The sequence below is a fragment of the Vidua chalybeata genome, chromosome 1, assembly GCF_026979565.1.
Source record: "Vidua chalybeata isolate OUT-0048 chromosome 1, bVidCha1 merged haplotype, whole genome shotgun sequence".
NCBI classification, from domain to species: Eukaryota; Metazoa; Chordata; class Aves; order Passeriformes; family Viduidae; genus Vidua; species Vidua chalybeata.
Genome location: NC_071530.1, coordinates 18,947,988 through 18,966,735, shown reverse-complemented (window position 1 = coordinate 18,966,735; position 18,748 = coordinate 18,947,988). Strand labels below are relative to the sequence as shown.

At 37.4% G+C, this 18,748-nt stretch overlaps 1 protein-coding gene across 1 annotated transcript in view; it reads right to left on the bottom strand.

Annotated features, from left to right (window-relative positions):
- Positions 1-18,748, bottom strand: part of LOC128794411 (nebulette-like) — a 91,077-nt gene that overhangs the window by 56,992 nt on the left and 15,337 nt on the right. Inside the window, 4 exon segments of the mRNA XM_053954237.1 lie at positions 892-996; positions 2,513-2,620; positions 9,328-9,429; positions 11,008-11,109. Of these exon segments, the coding sequence (XP_053810212.1) occupies positions 892-996; positions 2,513-2,620; positions 9,328-9,429; positions 11,008-11,109 (417 nt within the window).

Sequence of the window (18,748 nt, the reverse complement as noted above, 5' to 3'; positions counted from 1 at the left end):
AAAATCAAATATAGATGGATTATTTTTATTATTTTAGACATAAGCAGGCACTGACCCAAAAGATGACCCAGTATGCTCCTACTCATGAGAGTTAATTGTCTATGAAACACCCAACTCCTGCCAACCACAGAGCAACCTTCCTTCCCAACACCACCCACTCATGCCTCTCCACAGCAGTTCTGCAGGCCTGCTGTGTTTTCTGGAGTAAAGATGACAAATGCAGCTAACCAGCTTACAGACATGCAGCATAAATGCTCTTGGAGTGGGAAAGAACCTTCATAATGGCACAGGAGCCAGGGGTTTCCTAGCTCTTCCCTCCTATTTCAACCCCTACCAGGATCATATATCAGAACATCAGCCCCATCAAGGGGCACATCTTGCTATGTGGCAGAATGGAGCATGTGCCTATTTATCTGACCCAGTGTAGGAAGAGTCAGACAGTTAGGAGGAGAAAAAAGCTTAGCTAGAGAAGCCCAAAGTAAGCTAACACTCCAGAGGCTGTTCATGAAAAAAAGTCCAAATAGGAATCTAGCATAATGGTCACTTCAGTACAGAGACTTGCAGATGAAAGCAAGATCTTATACAAAATGAGATTTGCAAGGAAAGAAGTATTTTAGGTCTTAGAACAAAGAAAAAAACAGTCAATGTTTCAGGCATATGAAAAGAAACACTCAACATCAGAAGTCTGTGTGATTCTTCCACGGTATATATTATCTGTTCTAATAACTGAAATATGTCTCCATAAAAACCTGGTTTTCTTCACTACACCCCTCATCTACTACAGTTGCAACACTATTTTCCACTACATTTGAGAGTAAAAATGTGTTTCCTACCGTGACTATACATAGCACATTCCTTACTAGATTTATTTTTCTTAAAAAGGCAACTTACATCACTCTGTGTTTTGCTGATATTTAAAGCATGGTTTAAATGCAGCAGATTTGGTAGATCAGATGCTGGATCATGTAGGCTTTCCAAATCTTTCTTGTAGTTCACCTGGAAAGAAAATTCAGGTTATGCACAGTAAAGATTAATAAAATAATTCACAGCTCTGTATTACAGTGTGACCATTCAGAAAGAGAAAACATGAAGTGCTTCCCTGAAAAATCTCTCCCAGCCACTAGATGGTGGTCACCTACTATTATTTCAAAGAAAAGTAAAGAACAATATCAGACTCATTCTGCTAAGTACTTAGGAACTACTCAAACTTTTTCTCCAAACAAGGACACTTAAAACAAAACCACACTTTGTATCACTTTTCAAGCTAGAATTAATTAGTTTCTTTGTTCCTCTCCCCTCCCTTCCCACCCCCTACTTAAATCAAGAGTATCTTACTCAATACTTTGGGTCTATTCATATTAAACACCTTTAATTCTTATTCTTTTTCCCCAGCTTCAGGAATCACACCATCCAATTTAGAAGTTTGACATATAGCAGTTAAAGGGAAACGTTCCTGGATATTTTATCCAACACAGATTGCTTGCAGCAAATATAAGCAATATGGTGACCTAAAGCAAAATATAATCACTTAATGAAGCAGCAGAAAGTAACTTATCATCATCCTACAGTAGGATTTTCCATTCTCCTGAGACCAGTTTGCCCAAATTTACAGGAAGAAAACTAGCTACCTTACCTGTCTTGCTTGAGAAATCTTTTAAACTAATACTTTTAGTTATTTCCATATATGTACCATGTTCCTCACTTCAATTTGCCCATTTCTTATAATAATAACTGCTTCAACTGATTTTTTACTACACATTTAGATTTTGGAAATAATTACATAAACTTCTGCACCCTTCCCAGAGCCAGTCTTTCCTGTTCCCATTGCATGGTACCTCACACTTCAGAAATGCTGGACTACAGAATGAAGGCTTGTCTTTTGGCTATCTGGGATCACAGCCTCAAAGAGATCACATTTTTAGCATTAAACACATTTTTAAATATATCATCCCAAGAGCATTATCACTTGATAAAGATGTTTTCTCCAGTCTGGCTCCAGCAGCAGCCACCCATTGCTGAACCTAGTGACTGCTGTATTTTGTAATACCATTGAAAAGATCAACCAGAAGAATGAAGTCTAAAAGACCAACATCCAAATCTGAACTGCTCATGTAACCTCCTTCCATAACCATTGGAGAGATGACAGTACTTTGCTACTCTAAAGACAGGCACCTCTAACAGGTGAGAAGAATTGACCTCTAGACCTGTTTATTTCTTTCCTGAATAAAAAGGGACCAAGCACAAGGCAAGAAGCTCAGAGTAAACGGTCACACCTTTTGATACACAAAATTAAGTGAGACAAATCTCATTTAAAATGGTTATGAAAAACTCTTCAGGCCCTCTGTCAGAAGCAGAAGAAGAAATGGATAACATGCTGTACCTGCTACACACTGTATAACAGAGACTGTAGCTCAGAGGAATTCATAAGATGAAAAAAGAAATTCTTCTTGTGAACAAATATTAGGTTATTCAGGATGTAAATGCACATAAAATACAAAGCCAACTAACTTACATCACTTGCCAAGGTGGATGCAATCTGTGCTTGCTTGAAGGAAGCACTGTCAAGAGGATTGTACCGGTGATTCTTCATTTCCTTACTGAACTTCTCTTTGTATTTTACCTTTCACCAGAACAAACATGTCTAATATTAACATGTAGCACTTAGAAAAGGCAGAGAATTCAGACTACAAAGAAGCTTATTAAATGCAATTGCTTTATTCATAAATCATTAAACAAAGTTTAAAGAAACTCAGTTTACCCACACCTGTGACAGTCTTGTGTTGGTTTCAAATTAAGTTTTATGTATCTGAGTTTTCCTAAAATTTTAAGATTGTCACACGTGATTACTGGTGCTGAAGGACTTATAAAAAGAAAACAGAAACAAGACCATATGACCCACATGAGTAATCAAATAAAACAGAACTATTTGACTAGCAATAGTCAAATTGACTGGCAATAATCAAATAGAGAATCATTTGATTCATAATTAAGATCAAAATTGTGGTTTTAACACAAAAAAAAAAAAAAAAAAAAAAAAAAAAACTGCTAAGGTGAATAAATTGTAACATCTGTAAAACAAATAATTTGTAAATTTTTCAACCACCTGAAAGTGGGAAGTCAGAATGTCAGAATCAAACTTCCCACCACCAGGTCCATGTGTCACTCCCACTATGCTAGACTGCCACCAGAACAGCCAGGTCTATTTTTTAATACTGCCAGAAATTTCCCACAAGACACTGAGGAATCCCTCTGTAGTACAGTCCTTTCTTGGGGATAATGCACACTTCATTACAGTGATGTAAAGCATGATTAAATGACTGCCTGCCATCGCCTTCACCATCTTTTCTTCTCATTCAAAAGAAAAAGGGGGAATGACAATACTTGTAAGGAAATAAGCAATACATAAATATGGAGACAATGGCATTAAAAGTAAATAAAACACAAAAATTCCATGAAGCATGCTGAAAAACTGAATTCATAATCTGAAAATACAAAATTGAACAAATAGTATATCTCCCTCCTTTGCTCCCTTTGTGAGTGATCATCAAACATCTGGAGACTCTGCACACATGTCTGCTTCTTTCAAACAGCTGGGCATAATGGAAGAGAATAAAGTTCAGTCTGAATTATGCTGCTTTCATGAATTTTAGGCAGACACCTGATATCTGAGCCTATGCAACATCCATTATAATTTACCACGCTCTGCACTAAATAAATACATGGACTCTTCCCTACTCCTTTTTTCTCTATTCCCACATGAATGTCTGATAAAGTGGTTAAGCCACCTCAAACAATCTTCAGGGTTTTTTTTCTCAGCCTTAGTTGTGGGAAGAAGGGGTTTTTATCCTTTTCAGTTCTTCCTTGCCTCAAAAGACCCTCAACATGATTCAGCTTACACAACCTCATTATCTTTAGCCACAAAGTCCACTATTTCATTAATCAGGATAACAAGAAACCAAAACTAAGCCACACAAACAGGAAACATACACATACATATGTATGTTCAAGCACTACATTATTATTTCAGCACTTAGGTTAATTTTTCTAAGTAATTAAATTCTAAAGCATTGTTACTTTCAAAGAGAAACTTTATCTGAACACATGATGGACTTCATAATCTTTCACACTAACAGTAGAAGAGAGTATCTATTGCCTTCTGGTATATTCATCTGGTTTATATTGCTTGATATTTGCCTTGGCATTGGATCAAGTGCAAAAGCATATATCTGAATACAAAGAAAAAGGCAAATTCATGCTCCGTACAAGCAGTGAAGGAATAAATCAGAGGGCTTTTCTCTCCTAAAAGGTGCATCCAAAATTTGCCTTCTAATGAAAATCAGGCAGTGAAAATATGTCATTCAAAAATCCAGAGATCAAGACAGCAGGGTGAGCAAAACTGTCTCTCACTCATTTACCCACATCACAACAACATCAAGCGTAAATCTTTAAACATCCAACTACTGTAGGCTGCCTTCTCATGGCCAATAAATGCCATAAACAGTGCACGCAGATCAAATGCACAACATGGCACTGAAATTCTTGTTAAGTGAGAAAGCGCTGGTGCCAAAGGGACCTCTCCTCACAAATGGCTTGCCATCTTCCAGCAGCAGTCATTTCATGCCATCATTGAAAATTCTTTTTAGCAATGCATTTCAATCTAGAGATTCTGGTAACAGACCCTCTTTAAAGTCACTTCAGATCACATCGCTACCACTGAAGGACAGAGTGGGGACAAGTGAACCCAGTCTTCATGGGGCTCCATGTCCTGATGTGCAGGAGGGTTCCAAAATTAAAGGAGACCCCCAACCAAGGTGAGTGTAAATGTTCTGGTTGCAGCAGGGCTGTCTCACAGCTCCAGGCCCTGCTGCCTGCCCTGGCTGCTCAGCTCATTGCCTTTGCTCCCCTCCCCATCACATGGGTCACGCTGGGCAAAGCGGAGCACACGCAGTAATAACAGACAACCCTGGCAGTGTCTCCAGAGCACTTCCAGCAGCCATTTAACTGTCCTGTCGTAGGGGATTTGTTGCATTGACAGCTACATAGATGTACACTTTCTCTTTTAACAACATTTTTCTGGTTCCTTCTCCCTTTTGAAAGGAAGCTTGGGGTGGGAGAGAGTGAAGAAAGAAAAGCAAGCCCATGGATGAGTCATGGTGAAGGAAAGCACACAGTATTCATCATCCTTCTGAACTGGGTGAATGCAGTTTAAAGAGAGGAAACATGCCTGAGAGAAAGAGTTCTGAATAAAAACAAGGAAGAAAAATATCTCATGATTTCTAAACCATCTGAAGGGGGGAGGTCTTAGCAAGGCTATAATATGGTGGAAGAGCAAACAAGTGGGAGTAGAATTGACAGTTGTTAGTGGACACTTATCTACAAATTTCATCATTAACCAAGAGCTTTACTTTAATGAGGGCTTAAAAGGATGGTTACTTGTTTACCATCTTCATTAAAGTCTTAAGTTTGTTTATTTTTTTAGAGATTATATGGTGGGGGTTAATTTAAAAGAAATGCGTGGAGGTTGCTCTCTAAAGACTGCTTAAGAAAGAGCAGACTCTGCAGGCTTTTAGCACAACAACATCTCTGAAAAACCAAACTGGAATTAAATAAGGCCTGGATAAACAAACTTCTCATCGACCTTGCACAAAACCTATAAAAGTCAGAATTGCAGCTGGACAGAGCAGTGTCTTTTGAAGCTTAGCAGCAACATTCCTAAATCAAATCTGTAGTTCAAAGCTGTTCACACAGGGAGTGTTCAGTTTCAGAAGTGGATGACATCACCCACTGTTCAGATTTACAAAGAAACTACAAAAATTGAATCATTCAACCACTGGGATCCCATGATGAAGCCGACACTTGCAGCTAAAGCATTTCCTCATGACCATATGAAAACATCTTAAAAAAAGGAAAAAACCTGTCAGAGCACATATATATTGGAGGAAATGTAGCATAAACAAAGAGCAAAACTGAAAAATTCACTGCTAAAAGCACAAGCAGAGTTTAAAGCAAAGAAAGATTGAGACAATCCTAGGGTCTTTGGGTTGTTACTGAAAATCTCAGAGACGGTGCATTTTGAAAAACATTCTACCTCTAACAGTTTTATCCTTAAAACAATAAGTACCAGATTCAGCAACGAATATGAATATCCAAAATTATTTATCTTAAAACCAGTTACTGAACACCATAAGAGGAATACTTCATATCAGCAGTTCTTTGAAAAAGCTAATAAAATGCATTAAAAACATAAAGAGGTCACGAACAAGAGCTTGTTTTAATTTAAAAAATAGAAAAATATAGCTCAAATTATACAATGCACATTCGGCAAATTGACAAGCTTCATGTTTTCACAAGGGCTAACACAGTTTCTGTTTTAAATTTCATTTAAAATCAACAGAAAAGGGTTACCACATGCTGTGGGTAAATATACTAGTTCTGGGAGCTATTATTTTTGCTGCTGTTGTTGTCAAAAGCTTTGTTAAATAAAAAATAAAAAAAGGAAAGAAAGGAGAGAGAGAGGAAACGGTGATTTCTGTAGAGCCTTGAGTGCCAGTCAAACATTAACACTATTTTATTCGCTTTGTTTGCTTTCCTGCTTGCCTTGATTGCTTTCTCCCTTCGTTACACCCACACTGCCTGACCTCTTCTTGCTCCTGTTCTGTATACTCCCTAAATTACCTACCCATATGCACCACATTAAAACATGTTATCATCTTCTCTTCCCATTACATCCATCAGAATTGTCAACTTTGCAAATTTACTGTGAGGGTCAAATAACTAATATTTCTCTGCATGTCGCAGCTTATAGATTCAAGCAATTAAGGGAGATTATCAACTTTCAACACAAGAAGTTTATGATCTTCCCATTTTCTGAGAAACAAATGGAAACTCTAAAAGCCAGAAAGTCTGGAGACAATAAAGAGATCATTAACTTTACTCTTTTTTAAATTTTCTAAGTGTTACAAGCCTGTTTCTTGATTCTTGCATGAAGAGGACTGACATGACTGACCCATATTTAGGTCTCTTTCTCTCCTCTAGCACAGGTGCATTCCTCATCCTGCCCCACCACCCTGCTCTTTGGACACAGGGGTCATCTTCATTCTTCTGTGCTCTTGATTTATGATTAGTGTGTCTAAGTGTTATAATGATTCAAATAATATATAAGAACATTAGACAACTCATGGCCACTGCCTTCCCTTCAGAGGACATGGGGGAATTGCTGAGTGCACCTCCCTGCTGCTGAGAGCTGCCCAGCATCTGCACCCTCCACGCTGCTGCAGGCAGAGTGTCAGGCTGAGGCGCTGCCCCCTTTTCTGAAAGCACAGTCCCCATCACACACACTGCAAAGCAGCCACAGTAGCTTAAACTGAGGAGAGGACAATACAAGAAAGGATCACAAAACTTAGGGCCAGTGACTGCAGAGTTCAGACCACCAAGCTTTAGTAAGAATCTTCTTTACAAATAAACCAAATGCAAGATACATTTTGTCAACTTCTCCCTTCCTGTCACACCTTCTGCACTATTTGGACTCTCTAAAGAAGTTAAAATTGCACAGTAAATGCTGCCTTCCACAGTAGGATCTCAAGTAGAACTGCTGCCATCCCAGTTCCTGGCAGTGAAGAGGCCCTATTATAAAGCATTTGCAGATGCAGCTTGCATTGTCCAAGATAAAAAGCACATCTAATAAAAACGAGATAAAAAGTGCATTGATGAAGCCTTCCTGTAGCTGGCTCATCAGCCTGCAGAACCCCATGATCCAGCTGTTATTTTTCACTTGTGATTGTTGGCTACAATCTCATGGGTACCGGGCTTGGGAAGATGGAGGGGGCTATTGGAAAGGGTTATGGTTTGGTCTCATTGGCAAAAACAGGCAGCTGCAAGCTCACAGGAGTGAGCTGCAGGACAAGAGTGTGTAGGCAGCCATTAAGTAGATATAAAGGACATTACACACTAAATTTGGATATGGACCCACTTAAAAACCATTGAATGTGTTTGCTAAATGACAGTCCCATTTCCTGTCAGTGACACTCAGGTCTGAGCAGCATCACACTGGCACTTGTTAGAAAGTACAGGCTGACTTCCAAGCCTGCACAATGCTAAACACAAAATAATCTCTTAGCAGACTTGCCCATCAGCAGAGAAATGAGAACATGATCCACTATAAAATAGAAGACAGAAATCTATTTGAAAAACACAATCCCATTTTGATTCTGAGCACATCACCAACAAAGCAATAAAAAATATTTATTTCCTTCTTTTTCTCCTTGTGTAATGCTTCAAAGTTTACAATGGTGTGAATGCAGCAGGTATCTAAGGATAACAGCAAAAGGAGCTCTACCTCCTACAGACACTACACTGGTTTTCAGCTTGTCCTCTATGACACATTATTCTCATTTTATGCTAGTTCTAGGGAAGACAGTATCTGGCCAAAACACACGTATTTTTTACATATCACTGATATGGAATCCGTCCTAGTATATACACTGTTTACATTTGAGAGGTTTTTTTGCTTTGGTAAGGCTGACACAGCCTACTCCAATCAAATGACATCATCCTCCTCTTACAGGAGGGCAGTTTCTGGATTTTCAAAAGCTCCAATGGTAGCTGGACTGGATTACTAGCAAGGATTATGCAAGGCACTGTTAAAGAACTACTTCAAACAAAAAAAAAAAGGGAGGAAAAAAGAAAAAAAAAACAGATCAGCAGTGAAAAATCTGTTCTCACAATGTCAGGATGATCTGTAGTAGAGTCTTACGTGTACATCTCATGAGTAGAAAATTACTAAGAGGAAGAGGGAATATTTCTATTTCAGGTTTCTTTTTAGTTAAGGACTTTTTTTTTTTTTGAGGTTAATATATAACAGTAGTATATAAAAGGTTCAGTTTCAGGGGAAGGAAGGCAGGTGGTTTACACGTCAGGCCAAATTCAGATCCCATTACTCACATTAGCAAGCAGCTACACAAAAGACCTCAGTTACTTCAGTGGGATTAATCACAGGGTAAGGTTCCACTCAAACTGAATGAGGAGCAAAATTTGCCTCTAAATTACATAAAGTTAATATTTTAGAAATCCTAGAAAATCCGTATAAATATACACCATCTCCACAAGAGACAAGATGTAGTCAAAGTTCATCATACTTTTGCTTCAAAATGTGTATTTGGTCTCCTAAGTATCCAAAATTTACCAGTCATTGCAAAGCTATATGAAAAGTTTGAGAACATAATCTTCAAGGCCATTAGAGATAATCATCTAAAAATCTAAGCATTTCTTTGCATTACTAAGGAATGAGATACTTGGATTAAATCATTGTAAAATGATGGAGAATCTTACTTGGCTTAAAAGTTTTGAAACTCCTTTAGCATGTTCAAAATCGGGTCTTCCAAGCACAGCAGACTCCTTATTCAGCTCTCCCCTTCCTTTCTTGTACTTTGCCTTAAAATTAAAAAAAAAAAAAGGGGGGGGAATATGAATCACTAATAAATTGTTTGGGTTTGTTTTATCAAGAGAAATGTAAGCATTAAAGCTAGTAGAAAAAGTCTCACATAATGGTCTGCATTGACACTACTGTTCTAATCAGCTCTGAGTAAGGCCCTTCTCAGCTCCTTAACAATATAATATTTATGAATTTTAAAACACAATGTGCAGCATTCACAAAATTCAATTTTAACCAAATGCACAGCTTAAGCCAGAGAAATATTGTCCTCCCGATCACAGCAGAATGAGTCACAGTGGCTCAGCATTTCTTATTACAGTTAACCCAAGATGATTTGCAGCAGCTGAAAGTAGTCTTGAAATAAAACTAGTCTGAGGGGCAACTTTTTTGAACTGTAAGGTCAAATTCCACTCTCAGTTTTACCACTGCGGTCCCGCTGGATGTCAGTGAGACTGCGCTGGTGTCACAGAGCTGAATTAGTCCCGCAAGGTTAATGTTACCTGATCTCTCCAGCTGAACTGCCTCCCATGCAAACTGCTGCAGTTTTTCCCCACAATGCATTAGAAAAAAAACACAGATGAATCAACAATAGGTGCTTTGCAATAACACAAACTAAATTACCCATTGCCTAAAACAGGCTTCTTGCATTACTCAAGCACAGTGAATCAGCAAGGACACGTCATAAGAATAGACTGGAAGAAATAAAAGTCCCAAAGCACTCTAATTCTAAGAGCACTTGAACAGCAATTAGTAAATTTGCATGCTGAGCATGACACTAAGTAGAAGTTCTTGGTTTTCAAAAAATCTTGAATATTGAAAGGTGAGTTTCAATCTCTTAAATCTGTCTCTCCAAATGTGTCTAGTTAGTCTCACATTTAATTAATTACTTAAAAACTTGATTCAAGGCTTTAAGTATATATATTGTTTGACTTGTCTACAATAAAATACTGAACTGCATCACACACTGCTGATTCTTAAACTGCTCCTTCACCTGTCCATTAGCCGAGGTCACAGTGGAAGGGCAAAGAATTTGAGAGGGGAGTTCAGGGAGGAGAAGCCCCATGAAAGAAGCAGCATCTGCACAGCTCTTGGAAGGACAGCAGGGAATTACATTTTCCTGTCACTGCTGGCTGAGATGGGAAAAGGAAGGCGTATCCTGGGATGCCAGCTTCTCTCATACCAAGGTAAAAGAAAGTTTGGGATGTCTTCTGAAGTGCAGAATAGCATGCAAGCACATGACTTATCTTGAGAATGGTTATCACAAATAAAGCTGAAACAAAACCAACTTTAGCAATTTTCATGTTGTCCTTACATCAATTACCAATAATTGCAAAGATCATACTGTCAATATCTAAAAAGGAGAAACCCATAGCTTTCTAGCCTGCCAGGCAAGACTGGTTTGTTTTGGTTATGTTTGGATTTCTTTTAATCAAATCTCCCTAGCAGATTTGGAGGTGCAGGTTTTCTGTTCAAGACATTTGAGAATTCCAGTAGCATTCTAAAAAAATCTGATCAAAACTGGAATAAAAAAAGTACATGTCTAAAAAAAATAGAAAGAGAGTAAAAGGAGAACATACATCACTTATTATCTTTGTTATCTCAGTTGCTTTCTTTATGTCTGGTCTGTTCAGCACTTCAGTGTACCTATGAGTATCTTGCACATCCTTCTTATAGGATACCTGTCAAAGAAAACATAGTTTTGTTTAAAATAAACAATAAAGTTTGAAGTTTATAAATAAGCTTTGAATGACCTGTCAAATCAGACATCAAACTAAATAGAACTCCATCTTATTTATTCCAACAGAGTTCTGCTTGACAGGAATTGTAAGGTAAGACCCACACACAAGGTAACACAATAAGGAAGAAATTCAGAAGCATAAAATACAATTTGAAAAAGAAAAATGGTTTTACTTAGAAACATAGTGGAAAATTAAAGCATTGCAAAGGCACAAATATTAAGTTTTGCCATAAAATTTCAGAGGATTTTTAAGAGTATAGGTTTTTTTCCTATGTTGTACCCATTTTAATATAAACTAGCTCCTGCTCTGATACTGAGTACTGCATCTGATACTGAGGGCTGCAGATTGCAGCAACACTGAAGAGAAACTGCAATTCTATCATAGCGAGTTTCTTTCTCAGTACTAGACAGACATGTAGCTTGTATGTAATTCAATGATACAACTCCACCTCAGCATCCCCACAACACCACTTATTTGCTCCTTTGCACAATTATGGGAGCAAGAAGGGTGAGTGTTCCAGCATGTTGAGTACACAGCTGACTCTTTCTGTCTATGCAAAAGCCACTACCATAATGAAAACCTTTGGCCAGAAGGCTCAACCAGGGATTGGAGAGTCCAAACATTCTCCATTTAGCAAAGTAATCACAGGAGCAGCATAGACCTCAGGAACATTATAGAGCTCCATAAGTTATCCTGCTTTTCCCTCGTCAAGGTTTGTCAACTTCTTCCTGCTCTAGCGCATGTGTCAATCTAAGCCAATTTCCAAGGGCTGTCTTACTGATTATTCTTAATGACATTCTGTCCCTGGTATTCAAAAGTGTCTGACAAATTGAAGTTTCAGGCAGAAGCTGGAGAACATAAAATAAAGTTTAGAGGAAACAGAGAGTAAAATAATATTTTGTCCTTTACTGGGAAATCTTTTAGATTTTATTTTGTTGCTTCACAAAGTTAATCAATCTCTCAAGATAGTATTTCACCAGCAAGAAAGTTCTCAGCTTGAAGTTTCTTATTATAACCTCTGCTCCTACTTCCAGTGTAAAGTTTCACTCTGAGTACAATGCAACAAACTCATAAACTGCAGCAGTCAGTGACAAAAGTACTTCCTAGAAATGATATTGCAAAAAGAAACAGAAAAAAAATTTCTTTTTGGCAAATATTTTACATGCAACAGGAAAGCAATTTTGTGTCCATATGGCTCCAGCTAAGCAGACAAGCTAAACAGGCTTCACTGTTGGCTGCCTGCCCACAAATAGATCTTATAATTTTTAATCTGCCGTGACACACAAATGTAATCACTAATAAAAGAAATAAATAAATAGGTTTGATGCATTCAGCCCAAATTATCACATACATACAAAACAAAAGTTGATTCTTACAACTGGTGTAAACCACTGTAACTTTTGTTTTAGTTATGTTTAGACTTTCTCTAATGTTTAAGAAACTGGAGGTAGAGAGAAGCATTTGCAATTCAGGACTTTACATGAATTTAGTTAATTATATGCTGTTCATCCTAATGACCACATGAGGTGAGATGAAAACCACAAAGGCAGCAGAAACAGGTTTCTGAATAGCACCCTATGATCCATGTAAATTGCAAATTAAGGGCCAGCATATGTGCTCAAAATAGAAATTAGGAATGTAGTGAATTTAACATCAGAGAATCAAGAACAGTGGTGATAAAGTTGAGGAAATGTGGTCACTTATTGCTCCCAAATGACATGATCATATAGTACATGAAATAATGGATTGTGGTTAATTTCGGGGAAAGGAAAGGGGGGAGAAATAAGACAGTGACAGTCCTTTATATTTCACCATTTCCAATTATATTAGATGCAAGGCCAATTGCTATATCTTTCCCTGAGTGAATTATTATTCTTCCTGCACCTAAACCAGTATACCTATTACTTATGTCTGAGGGAAAGTCATCTAGCATTTTACAAATGTCTGCAATATATATTTGCTCCATTCTGCAGCTTGTCATACTCCAGTGAGAATAAAAATGTTATGCAGCAGAACAGTAGTTTGTCAGAGGTAGGCCAAAGAAAGAAAAAATATGTTTCCCATTTCCTGAATAACCTCAATCCCTGGATGCTGACCCTCTCCCATTGGGACACTCTGCTGGCCTCTATTACACAGCTGCTATTCTGTTCCATCTAGTGATTTTTTTTTTAATAGTGCTATGTTAGAACAGTAAAACCAGAGCTATTCTGAGAGAGCAGGGGAACAGATGTAGACAGGGCAAAGCAACCGGCTTGGTGTGTGCACCCATGGGCATCAGAAGATGGAAAGTGAAGAAGCCCATGAGAGGGGAAAAGCAACAAAAGAAAGGAAACAGTAGAAGCACCCAGAGAAGGAGCCACCTTTTGTCCTGAGCTGGTTCGGCCAAGAGGCTCATACCCTGACTGGAATTTCCAGGCATTACACAATGGCCTTACTCAATCTTCACTTCAAAGGGTCACTCAGGCTCTACCAAAAAAACAATCAGCAAAGGCTCAAGAATTGTTCCACTTCATGAGGACCACAGGTCTACAAAAAATTTGTTCCAGCTGACTTTTTGCATAAGAAAAGTAATTGAGATAACAATTTTAGAGCAGCAATGAAAGATCTAGAAGAAGAGTTATGGCCAATCAGTGGGAAATGCCAGTGAACAAGAAGGAACAACTAAAAGGGAAAAAAAATGTACCATCTTGAGTTCTGAAGCTGAAAACAGTAAATTACAGATACCAACTAAATTTAAAGTGGGTCTCTACCAATTTGAAATTACAATAAAAAGTCATTCAATATTCAACATTGTTAATATTATTGTGAAGCAATAATTGGAACAAAATCATTTTTCATCTTTAATACCAAATGTGATTACATACTCTGAATTGAAACTGGTTTTTGCAAAGCATGGAGAATATTCAGGGCCTGCTCATAATTAGTAGACTGATTTTAATAGGGCTCTTATTAAGACCTTGAGCTCTTATAAAATGCATAAGGTCCACTGAGGATAAACATGCTGAACTAGTTACTCCAGCAGGGTCTGGAAGATGCTTCACCTTACAGGAATACCAGTGGAATGCACTTCAATGCCATAAAGTAAATAGATTTCTAACAATGCTGCAAAACATCTCAGATTGTCAATCAACAAACAGAAGCTTCTACATGGTGAGCCAAGCAAACCCAGGTTTAAGAGATTCAGCCCTTTCTTGAAATCTTTTATCTTCTCACCAAAACTATTCCAAACAATACATAATAAATTACTCAAATGTGCACAAGCAGCTATGCACACATTTTGCCCTCTTAAGGATTCAGCAAGAAGTTGGGCACACCTGTCTGCATAAGAATTTGTCTCTTACTCTTTGTCCCTGATTAGCATTTCCTAAGAGCTGTTAAGTCCACTAACTAATGGCCTGTCAGCTGTGTCTCTGCCCTCTTTCCTCTCATCTACACTTTGGGGTCCATCAACACTAAGAAAATGACTAGCTGGTGACAATCATCATTGGCAACAGCTTTTCTAATTCTTGCTCAAATGATGTTGAAAACTGTTTTCCGGCTTGTGTAAAAGAGACAAACACATTTCTGGCCCATTACAGATTGATGCAGTCATCCTTTCCAGTAATGGACCTTAAAATTGATTGGTCCCAATTACACCAGGAGTAAACATCATTTTCAGCACCAGTTGGAAGTGGTCCAGGGGGACCTACTGTTGACAACCACTGTCAGCAGAAAGTTAGTCAGAAAGGTGATTTTTCTAACACAGATACTGAAGAGAGAGACAGAAGAAGCCTGAATTTACCATGATCTGCATTAAAACAAACATTAACATTTGGGTATGCTACTGATGGTGTTTAAGCACATCCAGTTTAAGACATGCCTATTTGGTCTTATCAGAAATAATGTACTTCTTATGTGTGTGTGGATTGTGACTGCACTATATGCTGAAAATGAAAAATAACTTGCTCCTAAGACAATATAGACATCTTAAATATTAAAATTTAGATGGGTGAGTGAAACATATAAATTATCATTGACCTCATGTGGAGTGGAAATTGTATCTATATACATCAGAAGTTTGCCCAGCTGTCAGCTAACATCTCTAAAAAAGCAGTCTTTGTAGATAAGTATAAAAGATACCAAGGCTTTAAAATCAGATGTGCAAACTGCCTTTTAAATGTCCATAGATGAGTGCACTGTGGTTTTCTTATTTGCAAAATCAAAAGACCACATCCTTATTTCATACCATGTAATGTTGTGAGGAGAATCAGTCATTTTAACGAAGCAGAACATTTAAACTGCTGTACAAATATTTAACATTGTTTTCCTATTCAAAATGCCCAGTGATGGACCAGGTCACGGAACAGACAAAACTGTGATGCACAGCTTTGAGTACCTTCATCAAATGCTATGTGCAGCTTCCACATAGACACAACATAGCAAATGGTTCCTTTGCTTTAGAAATTTAGTTGTCATGTCATTTCACCATTCAACTACATCCTTCCATTCATATGCTACTCAGATACACATAAAGCAAAAATGTGACATGACATTGTTTTAAGACCACCACTTAGTTTTGGTCTCAAGTTTGGAAACTTCCAGATGAGTCAACTGATCAGCTAAGCATAGACAAAGTAGGCTGATGGTCCCTATTTCGCTCTTCTGAAAATGATTTTGTATGCCATAATTACATCATTAACATTGACTTCACAAAACACAATTTATAGAGAAAAGTACTCTGGTTTGGATAAACATGATTCCCTTCAAGCATTATGTAGTATTTAAATTCTTCTTCGAGTGTATTTCCTGTCATTAGAAAAGTTACTTGTGTTCATTTGAGAGCAATTTTCTTCAGTCTAAGTATAAAAATGAGAAAAATTATTTTATTATATATGATCACATTGTTCAGGAGGTTTTACAGTATTTCCCTGTTACCCAGTTTCTGCCCAAACATATTAATGATGCCCATTAACATGCCCAGAATGTTAATGATATTCAAAGTGGTGTGAAGGCCTACAGCACATGACCATTTCAAAATGTCAGCACAAATGTATGGTGAGCTGCATACAGTTTTAATTTTTAAAGGAAATTGCACATTTCACAGAGTTGAATATAAATGTCAGCTTTATTTTAAGGCTGAGTAAATAGTCTTAAACACATCCTAATCCTCTTAGATGCAAACCCTCCATGTAAAGGTTGAATTGAGTTGGCAGAGCATTGTAGGTAAACATGCATTCTGCTCCCACAGGTAAACTGTGCTGAATGGTGGATAAAAGAGCTTTGTCCTTCTACCTGCCCAGTAGTTTCCTTTATTTTCCTCTGCACTTTCAAAGCTGTGATTACACAGATACCCTGAAATAGTTTGGAAAGACAAACACTCCATATTTGGGATGCTCGCTGTTCCATGCTCTGACTCCAAGATCAAAACCAACACAGTTCTTAATTAAACCTGTACTTGCAAAAGAAGAAATCCACAGCTAATCACCATGTTGCCCAAATATTACCCACAAGAGATGTGTGCTTCTGCTGAGCAATACCAGATTTACATAACTTGCTCCTTTATGTGTGATAGGTACTTATCCATTGCGCTGAAACTATTCATGAGCAACCAGAAAGAATCTGTTCTTAAACACATTAAACTTACTGGTTAGAGTTTTCTGTTGCATCTGGATGACTTATTTGATTTCTTGAAGTTTGCTCAGGCTGAAAATAATTTCCATCATATTTTTTCATTATTTCTAACATGCTGTTAAAAGTTCTCATTTATCAAAACATCCTTCCCTCCCATGTTTTCCTTCATTTCCTTTTCTTTTTTTTTTTTTTCTTTTTTTTTTTTTTTTGCTTGTTTTAAGGGTGAAAGATGAAACAACTGCATTTCATTTATCCTCACATCTGTGACCTGCTCTCCTTAATTCTATTAGCAGGTGATATACAGCTGTAGAAGGGGAATAGGTTTTGCACTAGCATACTAACCCTCAAACTATGATTAATTTGCTACAGGAACTTGTCTCATATTCCTCCTAGTCCCTTCTCTGAGAGGGCTTCACATCTCTCTTTCCAGCATTATTTCCTTTCCTAGCAGTTCACCATCATTCCTACTGCTAGGTAAATAAAAAACCTCTTGCTTCTGGGGAGAGGCATTCACATTCCCAGCTCCTAAGCTCTGTCAGCGTGACACCCTGATGCTTCCAACAGCAGAAATGGACAGTGTTTGACAGGAAGAGGGAATTCTGTAATCAAGGCAGGTTGCAAATTACTGCTGGGAATTCCATTGCAGGTATTTCCCAGCAGAAGAAAAAATTATTCTTCAAACATAATGCTTCCCTGAAGTTTTCCAGCAGCCTTTTAATCAGCAGCCAGCTGTCAAGATTCTGCACACAGACATACATCTAACATTGACATTTAGTTTTCAGCCTACATAACCTAAGAGTGTTTGTTGCTCTGTTCATAGGGAAGATGGGGTAAATTTAAGATAATTTAAAATGAACACCCAAGCTATGTTTTCTACATTGTTAGCAGCAATCAAATATCCCATTTATCTAAGAAAAAAGAGTTGCAAAATGACATGTCTACCTCAATTGATTTGGTTACCTAAACAAGTATGAACTGGATCAAACCTTTAAGGTTACACATCAGCTGTTCATAAAAGCTTTGGGTACACCTTAAAATGGCATCACTATTTTAACCAATCTTCTCCTAAAAATTTGTTTTTCTCACAAGCTTTTATAAAACCTAAAACTAATATAAATTCTTCTTCAAATTTGTGTCTGTATTATTCAAGACTCTAATCTGGGCAGCATTTCTGCCCCAAGCAATGATGCATTGAGCTAGTATATGCTAGCTTGACCATGAAATCAAACCTGACCTGATTCTAATATGAAATGTAAATACCATTATTAGGCTTCTATATTGTGAAAACCTTCAGAACTTCAAGAAGATAACAAGCAGCTGAAAAAAAAATAAAGCAATCAACTTTCAAAATATTGCTAAATACTCCTAATTATTTGTAAGTTATTTAAATAAAACTACAAGAATGAATACTTTGATCAAATGATATAAACCAGAGCAGTCATAAAGCCGAACATTATGGCTCAAATTCTGCAAAATAAATCCTACATTAATCTATTAAATTATTTGGAAAATTCACTTGATACATATCATGAGATAGGAACAAACTTCTTCATGTGCATATAAGTGTGCAAGAGCAGGGTAGAAACAGCTCACTTGTCTCCTCTACACAGCACCCCTGAAGAACTACCCAAGTATTGGCAGATGAAGACACTGAAACAACACTGGTGTTCATTTAAACAAATAATTTTATACACTTTAAAAGTAGCTACAAGTGAATTCAGAAAACCTGTGCCTGCAATTTTGTTTTGAAGTGATAGCACTTAGTTACTATTGATAAACAGTAACTGTCACTTTCCACTGCGTTCAGAATAAAATTCACATACTGTTACTCATAGCACATTTTATACACACACCATGTCCTAAATTATTTCAAAGCAAATAATTAATAAAAAATAGCAATTAAGGAAATATGGAAATATTCCATGCCCAATTCATTTCAGTAAGCTGTAACAGATGTATCTACCCAAAA